The following is a 22,547-nucleotide window of genomic DNA, read 5'->3' as shown; positions in this document are numbered from 1 at the left end:
CAGCAAACAGAGGAAGGGGGATAGATCTGTGAATGGAGAGGGAAGAGGTGGACAGCTGGAGAAAAGAAGACAGGGATGGGGAAGAGAGGGACAATGGGAAATGGGCCAGCAGAAACTAGAGAAATTCAAGGTTGAGTCTGAGGTTTCATTCGCCCTACTTTTATTGAATGCAGAGTGCCCTATTCCAGCTGCTGCTTCTACTTAGAAAATTCAAAATTTGCAGGGGCATAGGGACTTGGGAGTCCTTGTGCAGGACACCCAAAAGGTTAACCTTCAGGTTGAGTAAGTAATGAAGAAGGCCAATGCAATGTTGGCATTCATTTTGAGAGGAAATATAGGGATGTAATGTTGCGACTATATAAAGCACTGGTGAGATTTCACTTGGAGTACAATTGTGTACAATTTTAGGGGCTTTATTTGAGAAAAGATGTGCTGGCGTTGGAGAGGGTTTAGAGATTTACTAGAATGATACCAGGGATGAAGAGGTTAGCATATGAGGAACACTTGGAGAAAACAGAAGGATGAGGAGGGGAGGGGGGAACCTTATAGAGCCACTTTGAATTCTGAAAGGCCTGGAAAGAGTAGATGTGGCAAGGTTGTTTCCCATGGAAGGGGAATGTAGGATAAGAGGCCATAACATCAGGATAAAACGGCATCAATTTAAAGCAGAGATAAGAAAAAAAAATTATTTAGTCAATGGGTTATGAGTCTCTGGAACTTGTTGCTACAGGCTGCCGTGGAAGTGAGGTCATTGGGTGTATTTAAGGCAGAGATTGACAGGTATTTGATTAGTCAGGGCATCAAAGGTTATGGGGAGAAAGTCGAGAGTGGGAGGATGGACCAGTTCTTGATTAAAATGGTGGCACAGACTCGATGGGCCAATAGGCCGAATTCTGCTCCTATATCTTTTGATGTTATGACCTTATAATCCCTAACCAGGATTGAACACATGAACAGAATCTTTACAGGAGGGCTACCCACACGGGATCAACAGAGCCGAGGTGCTGCTTCTTATGCATGATGCACACTTCAATGCAGCAACAATAAAACAACATAATTCAGACCTATAAACAGTCTTTTGAGGATGTTACTGTAGAATGAGGTTCAAGGATCCTTTATTGTCATGTACATAAAAGCAGAAAATTTGTTTCTTTTTCTTTGCCTCGTGAAGGTACGTAAAGCCATGCCTTCAGTACGGCGTCCCTATGAAGATGAGAAATAGAAGCAAAACAGAGACTCTGGAGATACTGAATGTCCTTAGATCCCGCCACAACCTCTAATGCCTCCCCTCCCTTCTGTGCTCCAATGCTCCTCGCCCTGCTGTGCTGACCTATATATTCCTACCAAAAAAAAAATATTGAAGCCTTCTTACCTCATAACCCTCTTCTTTTTCTTCCATCCATGTCTCTTAAATGTCCCTAATGTTTCAACCTCTACCACTGCCCCCGGCAAGGAATTCTAGGCACCCAGAACTCTCTATATAAAAAAAAACTTGCCTCCAAACTTTCTTCCCTTCACTTTGTCTATATGTCCTTTGGTGTTTGCTACTTCTGGCCTGGGAAAAGGCGCTGGCTGTCCACCTTATCTATGCCTCTCATAATCTTGTAAACCTCTATTGAGTTCCTCTTATCCTTTTATGCTCCAAAGAGATAAGTGTTTGGATTTGGGTTTTCAGTCATCTTTCAATGTCCCTAAATAGAGGATTGGTTAACATCGTTCAAACACATGGATTTGGTTAATAGATAGAAAGTAGAGAAATCGAATAAACAGGTACCTTTCAGACTGGCAAACTCTAACCCCAGGTGGCCCCAGCTATTCATGATCTACATAAAAAAGTTGAGGAGATCAAATATATTTTCAAGTTAGTGTTATTATCAGTATAGGAGTTGATATAAAGGGGCTTCAAGGGATATGGACAAGCTGAGTGGACAGATATATCATGGCTGGAATGTAATGTGGAGGAATTTGATGAACAACAGGGGACAGAGCATTTTTAGAAAGTGAGAGACTGGGTGGATGTGCTTATACAAAAGTCAGTGGAAACTAAGATCTGAAATGAAAGGCAAATGGCTTGTTGGCCATCATCACAAGATGACTGGATAGAGGAGTCAGGAACCATGCATAAGCACCTGGAGTATGATATACAGTTTTGATCTTCTAGGCCTACAGAGGATTTACTTGATGGAGAACCACGCAGAATCAGTAGACTGATTCCAGGATTGGCAGGTTTGTCACATGAAGAAATGTTCAGTAGACAAGATTTGAAATCCTGAGAGAAGAGAAGATCTCGGTGAAACTGAGGAAATTCTTCCAAAGCTTTCCTAACCAAAGAATCCAGAACCAGGGGTCATGTTCTCAGAATAAGGGGTAGGCCAGTTAGGATTTAGATGAGAAGAAATTTCTTCACTCAGTGGGTGGTAAATCTCTACCCTAGAGGGCTGAGTTCATGCAAAAGAGCGATAGATATTTCTGGGTAATGAGATAATAAAAGGATACGGGACAGTGCAGAGAAGTGGCATTGAAGTAGGCCAACCATGATCTTGATAAATGAGAGAAAGATCAAAGGAGCAGGGAACTCAATCTTGCTCCTATTTCCTTCCAGATGCTTGCTTTTATTTCTTTTGTTCTTGACTCAAATGATCATATATATTTATTAACATCTACCATTAACAAAATGTTGCTGGAATGAACTAAAATAGGAAATATTTAAGTGAAGAATCTCATGACAAAGATAGAACATCTCATTTTGAACTCATAATCAGACACAATTCCAAATGGGTTAACCTGTAAAATTGTTTGAGTTTCCAGAAATCTTCATGCATTACATTTTTCAATGAACATATCCCTTGAATGTGAGGTGATCCCATTCCAAAATAAGATTAGGTAGGGGCTTGACAGAATAGATTTCCCCAATTGATCAGGGCCCACTTCCTCATGATTTGGGATTGGCTACAAAGGACTAAGGTGAAGATAAATATTTTAGCTGCAAGTCTTTAGTGCCATGCGCTAGTAAGTTGTGGCAGGCAGATGTGGCTGAGGAATTGGTGTCAGGGGCAGGGGTTCAGGGTTGTGAATGATTGGGATCTCCTCCAGGGAAGGTATGAAGGGGGAAATTTGTGACCATTACAGAATGATTAGTTAGGAAGGTTCAATTGTTAGGTGCGAATATGGAAGTAGTAAGATGGATTCAACAGTAACTGGATGGGAGATGCCAGAGAGCAATGTTGGAGAACTGTTTGTCCGGTTGGAGGCCGGTGGCTAGAGGTGTGCCTCAAGGATCCGTACTGGGTCCATTGTTGTTTGTAATATACATTAATGATCTAGATGATGGGATGGAAAATTTTATTAGTAAGTATGCAGATACTTAAGAGAGGAGAAATTGTGGACAGTGAGGAAGGTTTTCAAATCTTGCAGAGAGATTTGGGCAAGTTAGAAGAGTGGGCTGAAAGTTGGCAAATGGAGTTTAATGCTAACAAGGATAAGGTGCTACATTTTGGTAGGACTAATCATGGTGAATAGTAGGGCATTAAAAAATGAAATTGAATAGAGAGATCTAGGAATAATGGTACACTGTTCCCTAAAAGTGGAATCTCGGGTGGATAGGGTAGTGAAGAAGGTGTTTGGAATGCTGGCCTTTAAGCATAGAGTATAAGAGTTGGAAGGTAATATTAAAATTGTACAAGCCATTGGTAAAGCCAAATTTGGAATATTGTTTTAGTTCTGGTCACCAAATTATAGGAAGGATGTGAATAAAATAGAGAGAGTAGAGAGAAGATTCACCAGAATGTCACCTGGATTTCAGCACCTAATTATAGAGAAAGGCTAAACAAGTTAGGTCTTTTTTCCTTGGAGAATAAAAGGCTGAGGGGGGATTTGATAGAAGTCTTTAAAATTTTGAAGGGGATAGATAGAGTAGATGTGGATAGACTTTTTTCCATTGAGGATTGCGGAGATTCATACAAGAGGACATGAGCTGAGAGTTACGGGGCAAAAGTTTAGGTGCAAGACAAAGGGAAGTTTCGTTACTCAGAGCGTGATGTCTGTGTGGAATGAGCTTCCGGTGGAGGTGGTGGGTGGAGGCAGGTACAATACTACCTTTTTAAGAAAATTTGGATAGGCATATGGATGTAAAAGGTCTGGACGGTTAGGGGCAGAGGGCAGGTCACTGGGACTAGGAGAGTGTAAATGTTTCTGCATGGACAAGAAGGGCTGAGATGATCTGTTTCTGTGTTGTAACTGTGATATGTTATACGTTATATTCTGGCTGTGCTGGGTTTTGGGTACAGTATTTCAAAAAGGACAGGGAGGGAGGTGAAAGGGGTGGGAGGGTTGCATTGCTGATCTGGGATACTATCATGGCTGCAGAAAAGGGGGATATAGTGGAGGGATTGTCTACTGAGTTAGTGTGGGTGAAAGCATGAAAAAGGAAACAGGCAATAACCCTAATGAGTGTATATTATAGACTGTCCAATAGTAACAAAGACATCGAGAAGCAGGTAGGGAGGCAAATTCTGGAAATGTGCAAAATATTTCCTAATATTGATTTTAATTTTCCTAATATTGGTTGGCACTATATTAGAGTGAAGGGTTTGGATGGAATGGAATTTGTTAAGTGTGTTTGGGAAAGTTTACTGACACAATATGTAAATAGGCCAACCAGAGGAGAGGCTGACAATAAGAAATGAAACAAGTCAAGTGGGCAAGTTCTCTTCTCTTTACTATAGCACTGGAGAAGGACAGGAATAGACAATTTGGGAAAACATTTTGTTGGGGTCGGAGATCTTGGCAAGATCTTGGGAGCATAAGTTGGGAGCAGATATCCTCGGGGAAAAGTATGGCAGAAATATTGCAATATTTTTTAATTCCAAAAAAATTTAGACAGAGTCTTCCGGCCCATGTGCCTGTGCCACCCAACTACCCCAATTAACTGACAGCTCCTGTATATTTTGAAATGTTCTGAGAAAATTTGCATGCTGCACAAGTATATTGCATTGAGGCAGAGCAAAGATGACAAGGTGAAAGAGCTATTGTATTCAGGGAAGGTAGAAAATCTAGTTATGAAGCCAAGAGGGTTGGCAAGGTGGTTGATGCAATGCCTTTACAATGCCAGTGACTGGGACCGGACTGGGGTTTGAAACTCGCGCTGTCTATAAGGATTTTGTACATTCTCCCCATATCTGTGTGGGTTCTCCCAAGGGCTCCGGTTTCCTCCAACCATTCGTAACAACGTACTGGGGCGTAGGTTAATTGGGGGTAAATTAGGCGGCACGGACTCGTGGGCCAAAATGGCCTGTTATCTGTCCTGTATGTTTACATTTTAAAAAAAGCTTGCAAGAGGTTTAGAAAGATAGGAATTGATAGAGCTCTAGAGAATTACAAGATTGTGAAGGCAAGATTTAGGAGGACTTAAAGGTGCCATGAGAAGACCTTGGTGAGCAGGATTAAGGCATGCTACGGGTATATGAAAAACAAACGGATAAGACATGTGAGGACAGTGGTGTTAGGAAGTAGTGGAGGTTCTTAATAAGTACTTTACTTCAGTATTCACCAGAGAATACTGACTTAAAGTGGACTGAAATGCATATTAAGAAAGAAGATGTGTTGGCATTTTTGAAAGGCCAATAGTTATAGTTATATGAGCAGGGTCAGAAGTGGGAAGTGAGGGAGGAGATTGCTGATCTACTGGTAATGATCTTTGTTTCAAAGATGTACTGGAGCATTTGGAGGATTGCAAATGTTGTTCCCTTGTTCACAAAAGGAGTGGAGATAACCCAGGAAATTATAGACCAGTGAGTCTTGCTTCAGTGGTGAGCAAGCTGTCGGAGAAGATCCTGAGAGATATGAGTGACAAGCATTTAGAGAGCCATAGTGATTAGCGATAGTCAGCATGACTTTGTCAGGGGAATTGTTGTGATTGAATTCTTCGAGGATGTAACAGAGATCATTGATTAAGGTAGAGCAGTGAATGTACCGTATATGGATTTCATTTGATAAGATTCCCCATGCAAGGCTCATTTAGAAAGTAAGGAGACATGGAATTCAGGGAAGCCTTGCTTTATGGAGACAGAATTGGCTTGCCCAGAGAAGACAGCGGGTGGGTGTAGATGGTTCATATTCTGTATGTAAGTCGGTGACGTGGTGTAATTCAGGGATCTGTTTGGGACCCCCTCATTTTTGTAATTTTTATAAATGGTTTGGTTGAGGAAGTGGAAGGGTTGGTTAGTACATTTATGGAGGACATGAAAGTGGGTGGTTTTGTGGATAGTCTGGAGGGATGCCAGAGGTTGCAGGGGAACATTGATAGGATGGAGAGTTGGGGTGAGAAGTGGCAGGTGGAGTTTAACCCAGAAAAGTGTGAGGTGGTTCATTTTGGTTGGGAGGAATCTGGGCAGTGTGGACGAATTGAGAGATCATGGGGTCCATGCCCATAGGCCACACAAAGCTACTGTATAGATCGATGGTGGCATTCAGAAGATGGATGGTGTGTTGGCCCTCATTGACCGAAGGGTCGAATTCAAGAGCTGTGAGGTAATGTTACAGCTGTACAAGACCCCACTTGGAATATTATGTTCATTTCTGATCACCTTGTTACAGGAAAGATGTGGATGCTATAGAGAGTGTGCAGGGAAGATTTACAAGGATGCTGATTAGCGTGGAAAACATTTCTGATGAGGATAGATTGTGTGAACTTGATCTTTTCTCCATCGAAGGGAGAGAGGATGAGGAATGACCTGATAGATGTGTGCAAGGTGATGAGAGACATGATGTTTTCCCCAGACCTGAAATGGCTAACACAAAGGGGCATAATTTTAAGGTGCATGGGATTAAGTATGTGGGGTGTGGGGTGGGGGGGGGGGGTGGGAGATACATGAGGTAAGTTCTTCACACACAGAGTGGTGGGTGCATGTAATGCTCTGTTTGCAATGATGGTGGAAGCAGTTACAATAGGATCTGTTAAGATACAATGGAGTAGAGAAATTCTGGGCAGTATGTCTGCATAAGACTGTGGGCCAAAGGGCCTGTACTGTCCTTTAGATTTCTATGTTCTATTTAAAGCCAAAAATGCTGGAAATACTCAGGCGGTTGAGCAACATCTGTGGAGAGTCAAAGAAAGTTAATGTTGTGGGTCAAAGATCTTTTATTTCACCATGTTCGGCATTGACTGAACCATGATTTGCGGGGAAGAGGCCCAAGTGCAAATGCAGAAAATGAATTTTCAATGACATGCCCAATTAAAGGACACCTGCTTGACCTGCTGAGTTTCTCCAGCATTGTGTATTTTTCTCCCATGTTACATGAATTATGACAAGAGATGACAAAAATAGGTTATAGCTAAAAAACAGTACTTGATAGGAAATTTTTAAGGTGATTTTCATGGCCAGCCATCCAAAATCCATAAATTGCACCCAAAAGTGTTCAGGAAGCAAAATCTTTGTTGTCCAGTGTTATTAAAGAGTAATAATGTTGCTGATTGTTGCCCATGTGATTAAGTGGACAAAGGACTGATATTGTATTTGAGATCAGAAGGAAATAAATTGTGGCATAACCCAAGGTTTATTTTTTGGCTTTCAATTACTTACACTACAGAAGAAAAGAGAAAATCAGAAGTCAAAAAAAAAACTGTGAGAAATGCTGCAATTGAAATTTATCGTAAGTAAGCCATTGGGGTGGCCTTGAATCTCTCTGAGACCGAGGGCTCCTGTAAGCTGACAGGAGAAGCCTCCTTTCAGGAGATAAGAATTGATTAGTATCAGGTGTTGTTTGGGGTAAGTCTCTGTGTCTGACAGACTGGATTTCAGGGACAGATACAAGCTGTTCAGATACATGCTGTTCAGATTCATGCTGTTCTCGTACATGCTGTTCGGATACATGGTGTTCAGATACATGCTGATCTGATACATGCTGTTGAGATACATGCTGTTCAGATTCATGCTGTTCAGATACAAGCTGAGCTGATACATGCTGTTCTGATAAATGCTGTTCAGATGCATGCTGTTCAGATACATGGTGTTCAGATACAAGCTGATCTGATACATGCTGTTCTGATACATGCTGTTCAGATACATGCTGATCTGTTACATGCTGTTCAGGTACATGCTGTTCAGATTCATGCTGTTCAGATACAAGCTGAGCTGATACATGCTGTTCTGATAAATGCTGTTCAGATACATGCTGTTCAGATACATGCTGTTCTCGTACATGCTGTTCGGATACATGGTGTTCAGATACATGCAGTTCTGATACATTCTGATCTGATAATACATGCTGTTCTCGTACATGCTGTTCAGATACATGGTGTTCAGATACATGCTGATCTGATACATGCTGTTGAGATACATGCTGTTCAGATTCATGCTGTTCAGATACAAGCTGAGCTGATACATGCTGTTCTGATAAATGCTGTTCAGATGCATGCTGTTCAGATACATGGTGTTCAGATACATGCTGTTCAGATACAAGCTGATCTGATACATGCTGTTCAGATGCATGCTGTTCAGATACATGGTGTTCAGATACATGCTGTTCAGATACAAGCTGATCTGATACAAGCTGATCTGATACATGCTGTTCTGATACATGCTGTTCAGATACATGCTGTTCTGATACAAGCTGTTCAGATACATGCTGATCTGTTACATGCTGTTCAGGTACATGCTGTTCAGATTCATGCTGTTCAGATACAAGCTGAGCTGATACATGCTGTTCTGATAAATGCTGTTCAGATACATGCTGTTCAGATACATGGTGTTCAGATACATGCTGTTCAGATACATGGTTTTCAGATACATGCTGTTCAGATACAAGCTGATCTGATATATGCTGTTCTGATACATGCTGTTCAGATACATGCTGTTCTGATACATGCTGTTCAGATACATGGTGTTCAGATGCATGCTGATCTGATACATGCTGTTCTGATACATGCTGTTCAGATACATGCTGTTCTGATACATGCTGTTCAGATACATGCTGAACTGATACATGCTGTTCAGATACATGCTGTTCAGATACATGCTGATCTGATACATGCTGTTCAGATACATGCTGTTCAGATTCATGCTGTTCAGATACAAGCTGATCTGATACATGCTGTTCTGATACATGCTGTTCAGATACATGCTGGTCTGATACATGCTGTTCAGATACATGCTGTTCTGAAGACAAAGGAAAATAAGTGAGAGCGGGATAATGGTCAGAAGCTGTAGGCAGAACCCCTGGCGAAGCAAGATCCCTAAGGGAAACAGAGTCCTGTCTCCCATCAGGGAAAGCAATTTGAGCTTATTGCGGGTTAGTATGAATCAGACGTACACGCTCGACTCGAGGGTCCACCTTGCTCTGTCTACCATGCTTTGTCAGTAAAACCTCTCCAGGTCTAGAAAGCCAGGCCGGCAAGGTCGATCCAGTCTTCGACTTTCTGGGAAAAGAAAACAAATGCTGATGAGGCGTTTCATTAGTTGATATGCAAAGTTAAGTACAGATAGAGTTCAAAGCTTCAGGTAACACTTCTTTCCAGTGACTGGCAGGGAGACTTTTAGATTTAAGTGCCATAGTGACGGCTTTCCAGATTGTACCATTACTGCATTCAACTTTCCCATTTCCTCGAGGGTAAAAACTGGTTTCAATTCTGGTCCACGCAGTGTGCGGGAAAAGAAAGCTACAGGTCTGCCAGCTTGATTCAATGTGGCAGCAAGAGCAAAATCCGTTGCATCCAATTCCACTTGAAAAGGTAAATCCTCATCAATTAGAGACATGGAGGCCTTAGCTATATCTTGCTTAATGTTTTTAAAAGCTCGAAGAGCCTCATCACTCAGAGGAAAATTGGTGGTTTTAAAAAGAGGTCGTGCTTTGTCAGCCTAATGTGGTACCCACTGAGCGTAATAGGAGAAAAACCCTAAGCAACGCTTGAGGGCTTTTTTCATTGTTGGAGGGAGCAGCTCCATGAGTGGTTGCATTCTCTCAGGGTCTGGACTAATTTCTCCCCGACTTTCTATGTAGCCTAATATTGGCAGTTTCTTTGTGCAGTACACACACTTGTCATTATTTAGAGTTAATCGCAAGGATTTGGCTACTTGTAGGAACCATTGCAAGTTTTGTCATTCATGTCATTGTCCAGATAAGGAAAAAGTGGCCTACAACTTATAGGTGTCCACTAACTTATCCATTTCTCTTTGAAAAACTGATACTCCGTTAGAGATGCCAAAACGAATTCTCTTAAACTGGAAGAGTTTGCCATCTGCCTCAAAAGCAGTAAACTTCCTTTCATCCTTATGGATGGGAACCTGATGGTAAGTTGATTTCAGATCAAAAATAGAGTATATCTCGTATTGAGCAATTTGAGTGACCATGTCTGAAATGCGAGGCGGGGGTATGCGTCTAGTTGAGTGTATCTGTTTACCATTTCTAACCACTACTACTTGAGCACGCCAAGGACTCGTGTTGGGCTCGATGGCATTCTCCTTTAACAAGTTCTTAACCTCGTCTTTAATGAAGAGTCTGTCTTCTTTACTGCAGCACCTACTTTTTGTAGTTATGGGTTTACAATCCGAGGTCAAATTATTGAAGAGACGAGGGGGTTTAATTTTTAGTGTTGACATACAGAAAAACTTCTTTGACGAGTCAGTGATCGATGGCAAGGGGCTGTTAAGTGCCAATATGATATTTCTCATTTGGCATTGAAAGTCTAGACCCAGAAGCATAGGAGCACATAGACCAGGGAGTACAGAAATCTTGAAATCAGAATGCTCATTGTGATGTATTTTAAAATTAATTCTGCAATAACTTGTTTTATCTTGTTCTAGTCCTGAGCAAGCCACCGTGATCGTGCGTTTAGCTGGGTATAACGCAAGATTTAGTGCTTCAGCAGTCGAAGGGTGGTTGTAACTGTCTGTACTGCCCGAGTCAAATAAACAATTAATAGGCTGCCCATTTACCTCCACTTTCATCATGGATGGCTGCAGGTCATAGGATTTATCTTGATTTACCTTTACAGAAGCCAGGATTGGATCCCCTTGTGGCCTTGGCATGTTGGGCCTCGCCTCGTCGATGGTTGATTCGCTGGACGATTCAGAAGAAGTCGACAAATCCGAGGTCGGGCTAGGCGAGCCATTGACTCTCCAGCCCAGCATCGTGGCGTTATGACGGCAACTTTGCTTAGTATCAGAGCTTGGGCGCTTCTTTTCCTTTTCTTTCTTCATCTTTTGCTCGTCGCGAGTGCCAGATGTCGACTTTCTAGCTCAGTAAAAGCTTGTCCAATGGCCCTTCTTCCCGCAGGTATCTTGGTGTACAGGGCAGTGGTTGCAGGCATGTAGTTCGGGGACCGGCTTTCATCAAACTCGTTAGCGAATCTTCACTACAGGTCGATTTGAGGGGCGCCACTTTGGCACCTCTTTCTTGCTCGAATGCTTCACCCCCTTGTAACGCAGTTAGGAGGATCTTTGCTTGTTGCAGAACCACATTAGAAGTCAAGCCCGGAGTCTCCAGTAGACGCTGTCCAATGTATCCGGAATCCAGACTGTTTACGAACGTGTCTAACATCAGGGATTCACGGTGGGCTTCAGCCGAGATGGTGGCGCAGGCACAGTCCCTGGTTAACCCTTTCAGGGCGAGCAGAAATGCATCTACGCTCTCTCCTGCTTGTTGCTTCTGAATGTGAAGCTGGTGTCTTGCGTACAGGGTGTTCTGAGACACATAATAGTAGGTTTTAAGGAGATTCACTGCGTTCTGGTAGCCACTGAGTAGGGGACATCTCTGAGGAGAGCTACAATATGGTCCCTTTATTCAGTGTCTTGCATGACATTATTCTTCTGCCTGTAAACTTCAAAGCACTGGATCCAGTGGTGGAACTTTTCTCCAGCTCGGGTGGCATCCTAATCTATTTTGAGTCTTCCAGGTTTGAGGGAAGTATCCATAATTTTTCTTCTGTTAACAAAATTGATATGCCAGAGACATGGACCAGACTTGTATCATACTATAGGCTTTTATTAACAAAAGAAGCCACCTCTACTGGTCAGTGGGGTATCTTACACCATCCGTTATACCAGTAGGATGGAGCCAAGTTACAGTCATAACCAATAGCAAGAAGTCAGCATAATACATTACATCACTGCAGAACCATAAACAGTACAGCACAGAAATAGTCCCTGTGGCCTATCTAGTTTGTGCCAAGCTCTTATTCTGCCTAGTCCCATTGACCATAGCCCTCTATACTCCTCCCATCCACAAACCTTTCCAAAGTTTTCTTAAAGGTCAAAATCGATCTTGCATTTCACCACCTCAGTTGGTAGTTGTTCCACACTCTCTGCGCAAAGCTGACTATAAATTTATGCTTTCTATGACCTGGAGAGTGGCAGAGTGGAAAAAAATCCAGGTTAATGTGGATATACATTAGGTACAAGAGCAAACTGTGATGAGGAACCTTGACTCTGTAATGGAACATCAAATGGGCAGAAGCTTGGCAAGAGGATTTTAATGCAGGGAAGTGCGATGCCGTGCAATTTGGCAAGAAGAATCAAAAGGTAGATTGTTATCGAAATGGAAATACTGCAAAGTAATGTAGCACGTATAAATTTGATGTCGGTGGTTAGGAAGATATTAGAGTTGATCCTCAAAGATGAAATTATGAAATACCTGGAGATGCATGACAGGATTGGTCCGAGTCAGCATGGCTTTTTTTTAAAGGGTAGATCCTGCCTGACCAACCAATTCGATTTTTTTGAAGAAATCTCGAGTAGGATGGACAAAAGGGAGGTTGTGGATGCTATCTATTTGGATTTTTAAAAGGCTTTCGATAAGGTGCTGCATGTTAGGCTGCAAAATAAGATGAGGGCCCATGGAATTACAGGGACATTATTAGACTGGATACAAAATTGGCTGATAGGCAGGAAGTCAAATGAGGGATCCCATTCAGGATGGCTGCCTGTAACTAGTGGGGTTCTGCAGGGGTTGGCCTTGGGGGCCGCTGCTGTATACAATTTATATTAATGATTTGGATTGTGGAATGAATGGCTTTGTGGCCAGATTTGTAGATGACACCAAGATAGGTGGCAGAGCAGGAAGTGTTGAAGAAACCGCAAAGTTGCAGAAGGATATGGACAGTTTGGGAGACTGGACAAAAATATGGCAGGTGAAGTACAATGTTGAGAAGTGGCAATTTTGGCAGTGGAAATAAACAGGCAGAGAACTGTCAGGATGGGGAGAAAATTCAATCTTCAGAGGTGCAAAGAGACCTGGGTGTCCTTGTGCAGAGTAATCTAAAGGTTAATGCCCAGGTGGGATTGGTAGTGAAGAAGGCGAATGCTATGCTAGCATTCATTTCAAGAAGAATAGTGTATAAGAGTAGAGAGGTGTTAATGAGACTCTATGGGACACTGGTGTGACCCCATCTAGAGTACTGTGTACAGTTTTGGGCCCCCTATCTTAGAAAAGATGTAATGTTGTTGGAGAAGGTGCAGAGGAGATTTACTAGGATGATTCCCAGAATGCAAAGGCCTAGCATATTAGGAGTGTTCGGCAGCTCTTGGGTTGCATTCGTTGGAGTAGAGGAGAATGAGGATATCTCATAGAGACACTTCGAATACTGAAATGTTTTGATAGAGTGAATGCAGATATTTTTACCTTGATGGGTGAATCGAGGACAAGGGGTTATAGTCTTAAAATTAGAAGTTCTCCAATTAAAACAGAGAGGAGGAAGAAGTTCTTTAGTCAGAGGGTCGTGGATCTGTAGAACTCACAGCCGCACAAAGCAGTGGAGGCCAGATCACTGGAAGTATTTAAAAAGGAAATGGATAAGTATCTCATTAGTAAGGGTATCAAGGGATATGGGGAAAAGGCTGGAAATTGGAACTAGGTGTGAGCATAGTTTAGCTTAGTGTAGAGTCACAGAACAGACTTGATGGGCCTAGTGGCCTGTTTCTTTTCCTTTAACTTGTGATCTTGTGAAATCTTTGTGTATGAATCACAAAGCATTAGCAGGCAAGTGGAGCTTCCACCAGCGTTGTCTCCGCTCCATCCTCAACATCCATTGGAGCGCTTTCATCCCTAACGTCGAAGTACTCGAGATGGCAGAGGTCGACAGCATCGAGTCCACGCTGCTGAAGATCCAGCTGCGCTGGGTGGGTCACATCTCCAGAATGGAGGACCATCGCCTTCCCAAGATCGTGTTATATGGCGAGCTCTCCACTGGCCACCGTGACAGAGGTGCACCAAAGAAAAGGTACAAGGACTGCCTAAAGAAATCTCTTGGTGCCTGCCACATTGACCACCGCCAGTGGGCTGATATCGCCTCAAACCGTGCATCTTGGCGCCTCACAGTTTGGCGGGCAGCAACCTCCTTTGAAGAAGTCCGCAGAGCCCACCTCACTGACAAAAGGCAAAGGAGGAAAAACCCAACACCCAACCCCAACCAACCATTTTTCCCCTGCAGCCGCTGCAACCGTGTCTGCCTGTCCCGCATCGGACTTGTCAGCCACAAACGAGCCTGCAGCTGACATGGACTTTTACCCCCTCCATAAATCTTCGTCCGCGAAGCCAAGCCAAAGAAAAGCAGGCAAGTGGAGCAAGTAGCAAAAGGTTCCATTATTGTCACGTTTAGAAAGTAAACTACACAAAATTCTTTAACTTTGTCTACTGTAAGGAAGACAAGGAGTCACCACTTTGTCCAGTGCCGCCTCACAGAAATGAGACCCCAGTGAGGAACAAACTCATGACCCCTGGTTCACAAGACCGACACTCTAATCACTGAGCTATCAGAGCTTAGAGGACAAATGGCATTTGGCCTTTATTTTTGCAAAGGTTTTGGGTTTTAGAAATAAAGATGTTTTGTTACAATTAAACAGGGTGGAGTAAGGCTCCCCCTCCTGGAGCGCCGGGCAGTTTTGGATTCCTTACTTCACGCAGGATAGAATCAGACCAGAGGCAATCTAAAGGAGATTCTGAAGGCTAATGTCTGGGATGAGAGTACTATCCTTCCAACAGAGGTTAAATTGTTTGGATCTGTGTTCATAGGAGTTGAGAAGAACAAGGGGAAATCTCATTGAAACACAAGATCCTGGGGTGGCGGGGGGGGGTGGTGGTGGTGGTGGGGGCATGACAGGATAGATGTCAACAAGTTTTCACTAGTGTGGGTGTCTTGATTTGAAAGGGGTGGCATAGAGGCTATGATTTCAAACCAAGATGTGCAGACATTTCTTCATAGAAGGTTCCAGTCCCTGAGATAACCTGCACAATGGCAAAGTTGGTTCTTGTAATAAATTGCACTGGGATATTGTAATCGAGAGATGATAACCCTTGGTTGCAAAATCTTGCTGGACAGTGCCCCCTGCTGTTAACCTCAGGATATGCAAGATTAGGAGAAGAGTCTGAAATAATGAGGCAGATTCCATTAACTGCTTTATGACAACATTTTATGGTCTTGGTTCACTTACTGTAGAGGTGGAAGGAAGCAGAGTCCCTAAATATTGGCTCCCCTCCTGTTGCATTCATAAAGAATTCAAGTTCTTCACTGCATAATTCAAGGGTTCAATTGGCCAGTTTGCATTTCTGTAAATTACTCTTCCTCCAAATAGTGCAGGATCTCCTCCTCAGCTGATATTATGGTGATACGAGTGTCTGAATTGATATATATCACCATAATAGGAGAGGGAGAGGGAGATGCAAAAAGCAAAGTGCATTGATGGAAGCTGATCTAAATGTATCATTAACAAATGGGATTCAAAAGTACTCTATTTTCCAACATGTGTAATCACGATTTTTTTTTCTCTTAGACTAACCTTTGGTTAACCATCGGGGACAACAAATACAGTAACAGTTTCAAGAAACCCAGGAGGAAAATTTCTACTCTACTGCCAACATTCTGTATGCACAAGACTACTGTGCCTACAATCAGATGTAAATTATTCCAGTGAAAGATGAGAAAACTGCTGTTAGTTTTTCCATTCTTGTAGAAGTTTTGAAGAGGCTAGATTCCATCATTGCAATCAACACATACTGTAATGAAAAGACGGGAGAACGGAGAACTGGGCGACCAAATGTCTCTCACACACATGAAGATCCAGGTGCAGAAAACCTAGTTGTTCAACAAGGGAAGCTATTTAATTGTGAGAATTTAACCAGCAGCGATAGCATTAAAGTTGAAACTTCAGGATTTCAGCATTTTACATCATTTCACATATAAACGTTTCTGGTCATCGTTTTTTGATTAGACTTCGAAGAAAAAGAATTTATCTGCAGAAGAAACAAGGAATCAAAATGTCTTCCTCCTAATTTAAAATTGCATCAGTGTGGTTGTACAAATTAATAATGAAACATTAGGGTGTGAAGTATCAGTATGGCTGTAATCACATGTGTAAAAGGAAACATTAAGAAAACAAACATATCAATCACTGGCTAATGCCTGTAGGTTGACCATTTTAAGCCCTTGACCATTATCCCCAATTGATGGTAAAAAAAACAACACGCCCTTCCATTCTCTGAAGATAGCAGAGCATCAGCAAGTGAAAAGTTCTAGTTCATTCCAATTTAATCTACACCAGAACGATTGAGATTGGGTAAAGACCCAATGTACATATAGATTAAGCCGTTGGTGTTTCCCTTTAATTGAAAATGTCCAATTATTCAAGTTTTGCTTAGCTGATTTAACATCATGCTTTTTACAAACTGCCTTTAACTAGATTGTGAAATTCTGTACATGGGTAGATGTCCAGCTCCAAAAGAGTATTATCTGCAGTGACTTTATTTCTGTTCCACTAATCCTTAGTCACATCTTCAGTGGAACATATGTATGTCCCGTGGGATGCTTCTTTATTTAGGCTTTTGAAAGAAGCCCATCCTTTAAGTATTTTTAATAAAGATTAAGTATTATAATGTGCAGCTGGTTGAAAGGTTATCACCTATCAAAGACACCCTATATATTTGTCCATTTGTCTTGTATTGAACAACTTGTTACAAGTAAGCAACACCTGAACATGTAGCAACAGCCCAGTTTGAAATCATACTCCAACCATCCAAAAGGTGCAGCTGGTTAGTCACTTCTTTCCCCAAGTTGGGCTTCATCAGTCATTTGCCTCCATCTTAACCAAACAATTGTATTCGATAATGTGAATCTATGGCTTCATAATTTGTTATATTTAATTCTTCCTCAAGAGATGTGAGAGTCAATTCACTGGAATTAGTTGCTAAGTTGTTCTGCTTTGAGATCAACAGTATAGCAGTGATATTGATAGGAAGGTGGTGGATGGGTCCCCAGGAACTTATGGGATCTATGCTAGGTTATTGAGAGACAAGAGGCGGTTGCTGGGTCCTTGACAGAGATCTTTGCATCTCCTCTATCCGCAGGTGAGGTCCCAGACAAATGGAGTGTTGCCAATCCCATACTTATTTGAATACATACATTTCAGAGCAGAAGGGGTAATCTGGCAAATAATAGGCAAGGGGGCCTTGTATCAAGAGAAGATATTGGAGATCCTATTCTTAGAGACGGGATTTATTTCATTTGGAAAAGGATGGTCTTATTGGGGTTAGCTAGCATAGATTTGTGAACTTGTGACTGTGATTTTAGAGGTGAGGAAAATGAGTGGACAGTGGAGATTTTCTACATAGAGAAGATATTTGCAAGGTTACTCCTGTAGGCTGATCTAGAATATTAGGACACCTGGGATCCATGATGATTTGGTAGATGGGATTCAAAATGGACTTGATCACAGAAGGACTGAAGTTCTGTGACCAGTGTTCTAGGAAATCGGTGCTTGAACCTCTTGCCGGGGTTTCAGGGTTTAAGTTACAGGGAACAGTTGAGCAGACTGGGACTTTATTCCCTGGAGTGTAGAAGGTTGAAGGGTGATTTGATAGAGATAAGCGGGATGGATAGAGTCAATGTGGATTGGCTTTTTTCCACTAAGAATGGGGGAGATTCAAACAAAAGGGCATGGATTGAGAGGAAAAGGGGAAAAGTTTAAGGGAAACATAAGGGGAAACTTCTTCACACAGAGGGCAGTGGGGGTATGGAATGAACTTCCGGCAGTGGTGGTAGAAGCGAGATCGATGTAAATATTCAAGGATAGGTTGGATAGGTATGGAGGGTTATGGGCCAAATGCGGGTCAGTGGGACAAGGTGTGAGATGATGTTTGGCATGGACAAGTAGGGGCTAAACTGGCCTGTTTCTGTGCACTAAATGGTTATTTGGTTATGTATGGAAATAATTTAGATGAAAATGAAGGGTGGTTGATTTGTAAATTTGTAGGTGTTGTGGACAGTGCAGAAGGCTTTCAAACTTGCAGAGGAATCTAGACCAAATGGAAAAAGTGTCTGAATAACGGGAGATGGGATTTAATGCAGACAAGTGTGATATGTTGCATTTTTGAAGGACAAAATAAGAAAGTCGGCCATTGAGGAGTGTGGTAGAGAAAAGGGATCTGGGAATAGAGATAAATAATTCCCTGGGGTGGCATGGTTGGTGTAGTAGCTAGGGCAACACCTTTACAGTGCCAGTGATCGGGACTGGGGTTCGACTCCCATGATGTCTGTAAGGAGCTTGTATGTTCTCTCCGTATCTGCATGGATTTTACCCAAGTGCTCCAGTTTCCACCCACCATTCGAAGTATAGCAGGGATGTAGGTTAATTGGATGTAAATTGCGCAGCACAGACTCATGGGCCGAAATGGCCTGTCACCATACTGTATGTCTAGATTTAAATTTTTTACAATTTAATTTAAATTTGTAAGTGGTGTCACAGTTAGACAGGGTTGTCAAAAGAACTTTTGGCATGTTAGCCTTCATAAATCGGTATTGAGTATAGGAGTTGGGATGTTAAAATAAAATTGTACAAGACTTGATGAAGTAGACAAAGACAATGTGATCAACCAATAATCATGGCTTTTATTAGCAGAAAGTCATGGTGCAATAATGAAAGACAATAGATGCATATACAGTTATATCCAAGGGGAGGGTCCTTAACAGTAGAGATAATGCACAGCCAATATTAGTACAGCAAGGCTCGCCAGAGGGAAGACAGGCAGCTTGGCAGACATTCACCACAGTCTCCCCCCCCCCCGGCAGAAAAAAGGTTAAAATCAAAAGAACACCTGCTGGGTAAAACTTAAGCAAGAAATATATGGATACCATATTTTGCATTGAGAATTCTCTGACAGCCAAAATACGCCAGTAACTAGCAAAGCAATCAAAATATAATAAGACATTTTATAAATACTGAAGCCTCTCAGGTTGTTTACGAATTCTAGTTGATTTTCTCAGAGGAACAGGTGCAGGCCTTGGACGCTCTGCAACTTTGGGAACTGATACAGGTCCTGGGTCTGTCGTGTGGGAAGGTCGGACTTCTGGACCCGCTCCAAAATTACCAGTGTGAGGCAGTGGAGCCTCAGCATGGCCACTTGAATGCTCCCTTAGGGTCACGGGCTGGGGGGGTGGGGGAGTGAGTTCAACCTCTCAGGCTCACTCTGAGTAGGGGTGTGAGGAAGGGGCGAACCAGGCGGGGCCAGATCTCTTAGGGGTACAGTGTCAGTGCTCCCATCTGGGAATTTAACATGAGCATAATTGGGGTTAGTATGCAGTAGCTGAACTGGTTGGACTAGGGGGTCTGTTTTACGTGCCCGAGCATGGCTCAGATAAACAGGCTGGCCAGTCCATCACAGTTCCTGATTTCCTAGGAAAGGCAAACATACGTTCATGAGGTGTTTGATTTTGTTGCAGTACACAATAAAGACCGAATAGAATGTAGTGCCTCAGGCAGCACCTCCTGCCACCGAGTAACAGGGTATCCATGTGCCTTTAACGCAAGGTTAACAGCCTTCCAGATTGTAGCGTTAGCCCTTTTGACCTGCCCATTTCCCTGTGGGTTGTAGCTCGTGGTATGGCTGGTGGCAATCCCCTTTTGTAGCAGGGCCCGCCGCAGTTCAGCGCTCATGAATGCTGAGCCTCTGTCTGTATGAATGTAATTGGGAAAACCAAAAACACTGAAAATTCTGTCAAGTGCCTTAATGACAGACGCTGACGAGATGTCAGGGCAGGGTATTGCGAAGGGAAACCTTTAATATTCGTCAATTACAGTAAGGAAATATACATTTTTGTTGTTGGAAGGTAGCGGGCCTTTAAAATCCAAGCTAATCTTTTCAAAAGGTTGGGTTGCCTTGATGAGAGTTTTAAAGTATTGCGGTTTGCATTCTGCGCAAACAGGACAACTTTTAGTCAGTTTTCTGACTTCTTCCAGGGAGTAAGGAAGGTTGTTAGCCCTTATGTAGTGTAAGAATCTCATGACCCCTGGGTGGCACAGTCTGCTATGGATCTCTTTTAGCCCCTCAAGCTGAGCATCGGCAGCAGCTCGTGACAATGCGTCAGAGGGATCATTTAACTTGCCAGGTCCGTACTGGATCTCATAATTATAAGTTGAGAGTTCTATTCGCCAGCGTGCCATCTTATCATTTTTGATTTTACTTTTGTGTTTAGTACTGAACATGTAGGCTACAGTTTTTGATCAGTGACCAAGGTAAATTTTCTGCTGGCTAGAAAGTGTCTCCAGGTTAGTGTAACGGTTGATTGTCTGGCTGTAGTCAATAGCCAGTCGTTTCTTAGTGTGATTTTTCAAAACTACCATCTGGGCTCGCCACGGACTCTTACTAGGTTCAATTACTCCCTCTTTAAGCAATCCCTGGGTCTCAGCTTTGATAAACTCATGATTCTCTTTGCTGTAGTGGGGGATAAATCACTGAAAAGGGAGGGAGCTTTGATCTTTAATATGGACAGACTGCAGTAACTAGTGCGGGGGATGGTAAGTGTGGGTAGTGGCCCATCGAAATTTAACACTACACTTTTCATCTGAGATTGAATATCCAACCCCAGTAACACAGGAGCGCAGAGCTCCGGCATTACAAAAAGCCAAACATCAGCTAGGCAATGTCCCTGCAAATTTAAAGTAACTTTGCATTTGTCCCATACAATTTTTGTAAGTTCACTACAAGCCATGGATATCTTTCGGTTTGCTGGATATCTCCACAAATTTAAGGCTTTGGCGACCTTCTCGTGGATGTAGCTGTCAGTACTCCCCGAGTCTATTAGGCAATCGAGAGACTCACCATTCACCTCCCCCTTCATAGTCGACCGTTTTAGTCCATAACATCCCCCAAGCTTTACAGTTAATTCAGCTATCACAGGGGAACTTCGTGCTGATCTCACCTCGCTGTCACTGAAGTCAGTTCAGTCAGCTCGTCTGAAGATTCCTCCTTTTCACAGTTGTCTTCCATTCCCGCCGCCCCAGGATGAATTTTCTTGGCACTTTTCTTCTTCTTATCGGTGGGAGTACTTTTCGCCTTACATCCTTTAGTGTAGTGGCCAAGTTTCCCACAATAGCTGCAGGTAGCAAATTGAGCTGGACACTTCTGTCTGGGATGCCAGCTGTTACCACAAAAGTAGCATTTGCCAGGGGTTTACCCTTTTCATTCTTTCAGGGTTCCAGCACTCCAGGATATTCCCCTTTTGGTTTCTATCATTTCACTGGACCAAATAGCACTTCTCAGTGTTTTGGCTAGAGTGACTGCCCAGTCGTAGGTTAAGGGCTCCGTCTCCAGCAGCCTCTGATGGATGTAACTGGAGTCAATCCCATTGACAAAAGCATCCAGCTTCAAGGCATTGCGGTGTTGTTGCACATTGGCTGCCCTGACATCACATTCGTTTGCCAGTGAGTCGAGAGCCAGTGCATAGGCAGCATCACTTTCCCCGGGTTTCTGACGTCTAGTCAGCAACTGGTGTCGAGCAAGCACCACATTCCGTGGCGCTGCCTAGTGAGCAGTCAGACTTTCCCGGGCTATAACCAGAGTGGTAGCTCCTTGCGTTACAGTGAAAGGGACCTCACCCAGCAGAGAGCTCAGGTGGCCCCACTGTATCGCCTCATCGACCACGTTGTTTCGATCCATGTAGTAATCGAAACAAGCAATCCAGTGGTTGAAAATTTCTCTGGCCCTTGGGGCAGACTGGTCGATTATCAGCCGCTCTGGCTTCAGTGCTGCTTCCATTTCTGTTAATAAAATTGAAGTGCCAGTTGATGAAGTAGACAAAGACGATGTGGTCAAACAATAATCATGGCTTTTATTAGGAGAAACTCATGGTACAATAATGAAAGAGAATGGGTGCATACACAGTTATACCCAACATCTTTAATGGTAGAGATAATACACGGCCAATGTCAGTAAAGCATGGCTAGGCAAGTGGAAGACTGACAGCTCAGCATAGATTCACCACAAAGACATTGGTGAGGTACAGAGAAAGGTTAATCAGGTCAGGACTTTAATCCTTGGAGTGTAGAAGAATGAGGGGAAATTTGATCAAGGTATTTAAAATTATGAGGGGTCTAGACAGAGTAAATGATGGTAGGCTTTTTTCCACTGAGGGTAGGTGAGATACAAACTAAAGGATATGGGTTAAGGGTGAAAGGGGAAAGGTTTAGAGGGAAGAATAGGGGGAATGTCGTCACACAGAAAGTAGTTGGAGTCTGGAATGAGCTGCCAGGTAAAGTGGTGAATACAGGCTCAATTTTAATTTGTAT

At 42.8% G+C, this 22,547-nt stretch overlaps 1 protein-coding gene across 2 annotated transcripts in view; it reads left to right on the top strand.

Moving 5' to 3' along the window:
• rasgrp3 (RAS guanyl releasing protein 3 (calcium and DAG-regulated)) overlaps positions 1–16,864 on the top strand; it is a 146,313-nt gene extending 129,449 nt beyond the window's left edge. The window contains exons 17-18 of one of the 2 annotated variants that reach the window (XM_069930943.1): positions 9,639–9,727; positions 15,762–16,864. In XM_069930943.1, the coding sequence (XP_069787044.1) occupies positions 9,639–9,727; positions 15,762–15,902 (230 nt within the window). In that variant the 3' untranslated portion in view covers positions 15,903–16,864. The remainder of the gene's footprint in view (positions 1–9,638; positions 9,728–15,761) is intronic. The other variant, XM_069930941.1, reaches the window with a different exon arrangement.
• The last annotated feature ends 5,683 nt before the right edge of the window (positions 16,865–22,547 follow it).

Source organism: Narcine bancroftii, chromosome 4 (genome assembly GCF_036971445.1).
Source record: "Narcine bancroftii isolate sNarBan1 chromosome 4, sNarBan1.hap1, whole genome shotgun sequence".
Classification (NCBI taxonomy): Eukaryota; Metazoa; Chordata; class Chondrichthyes; order Torpediniformes; family Narcinidae; genus Narcine; species Narcine bancroftii.
The sequence above is the reverse complement of the archived record's forward strand: the minus strand, read 5'-3'. Positions and strand labels throughout refer to the sequence as shown.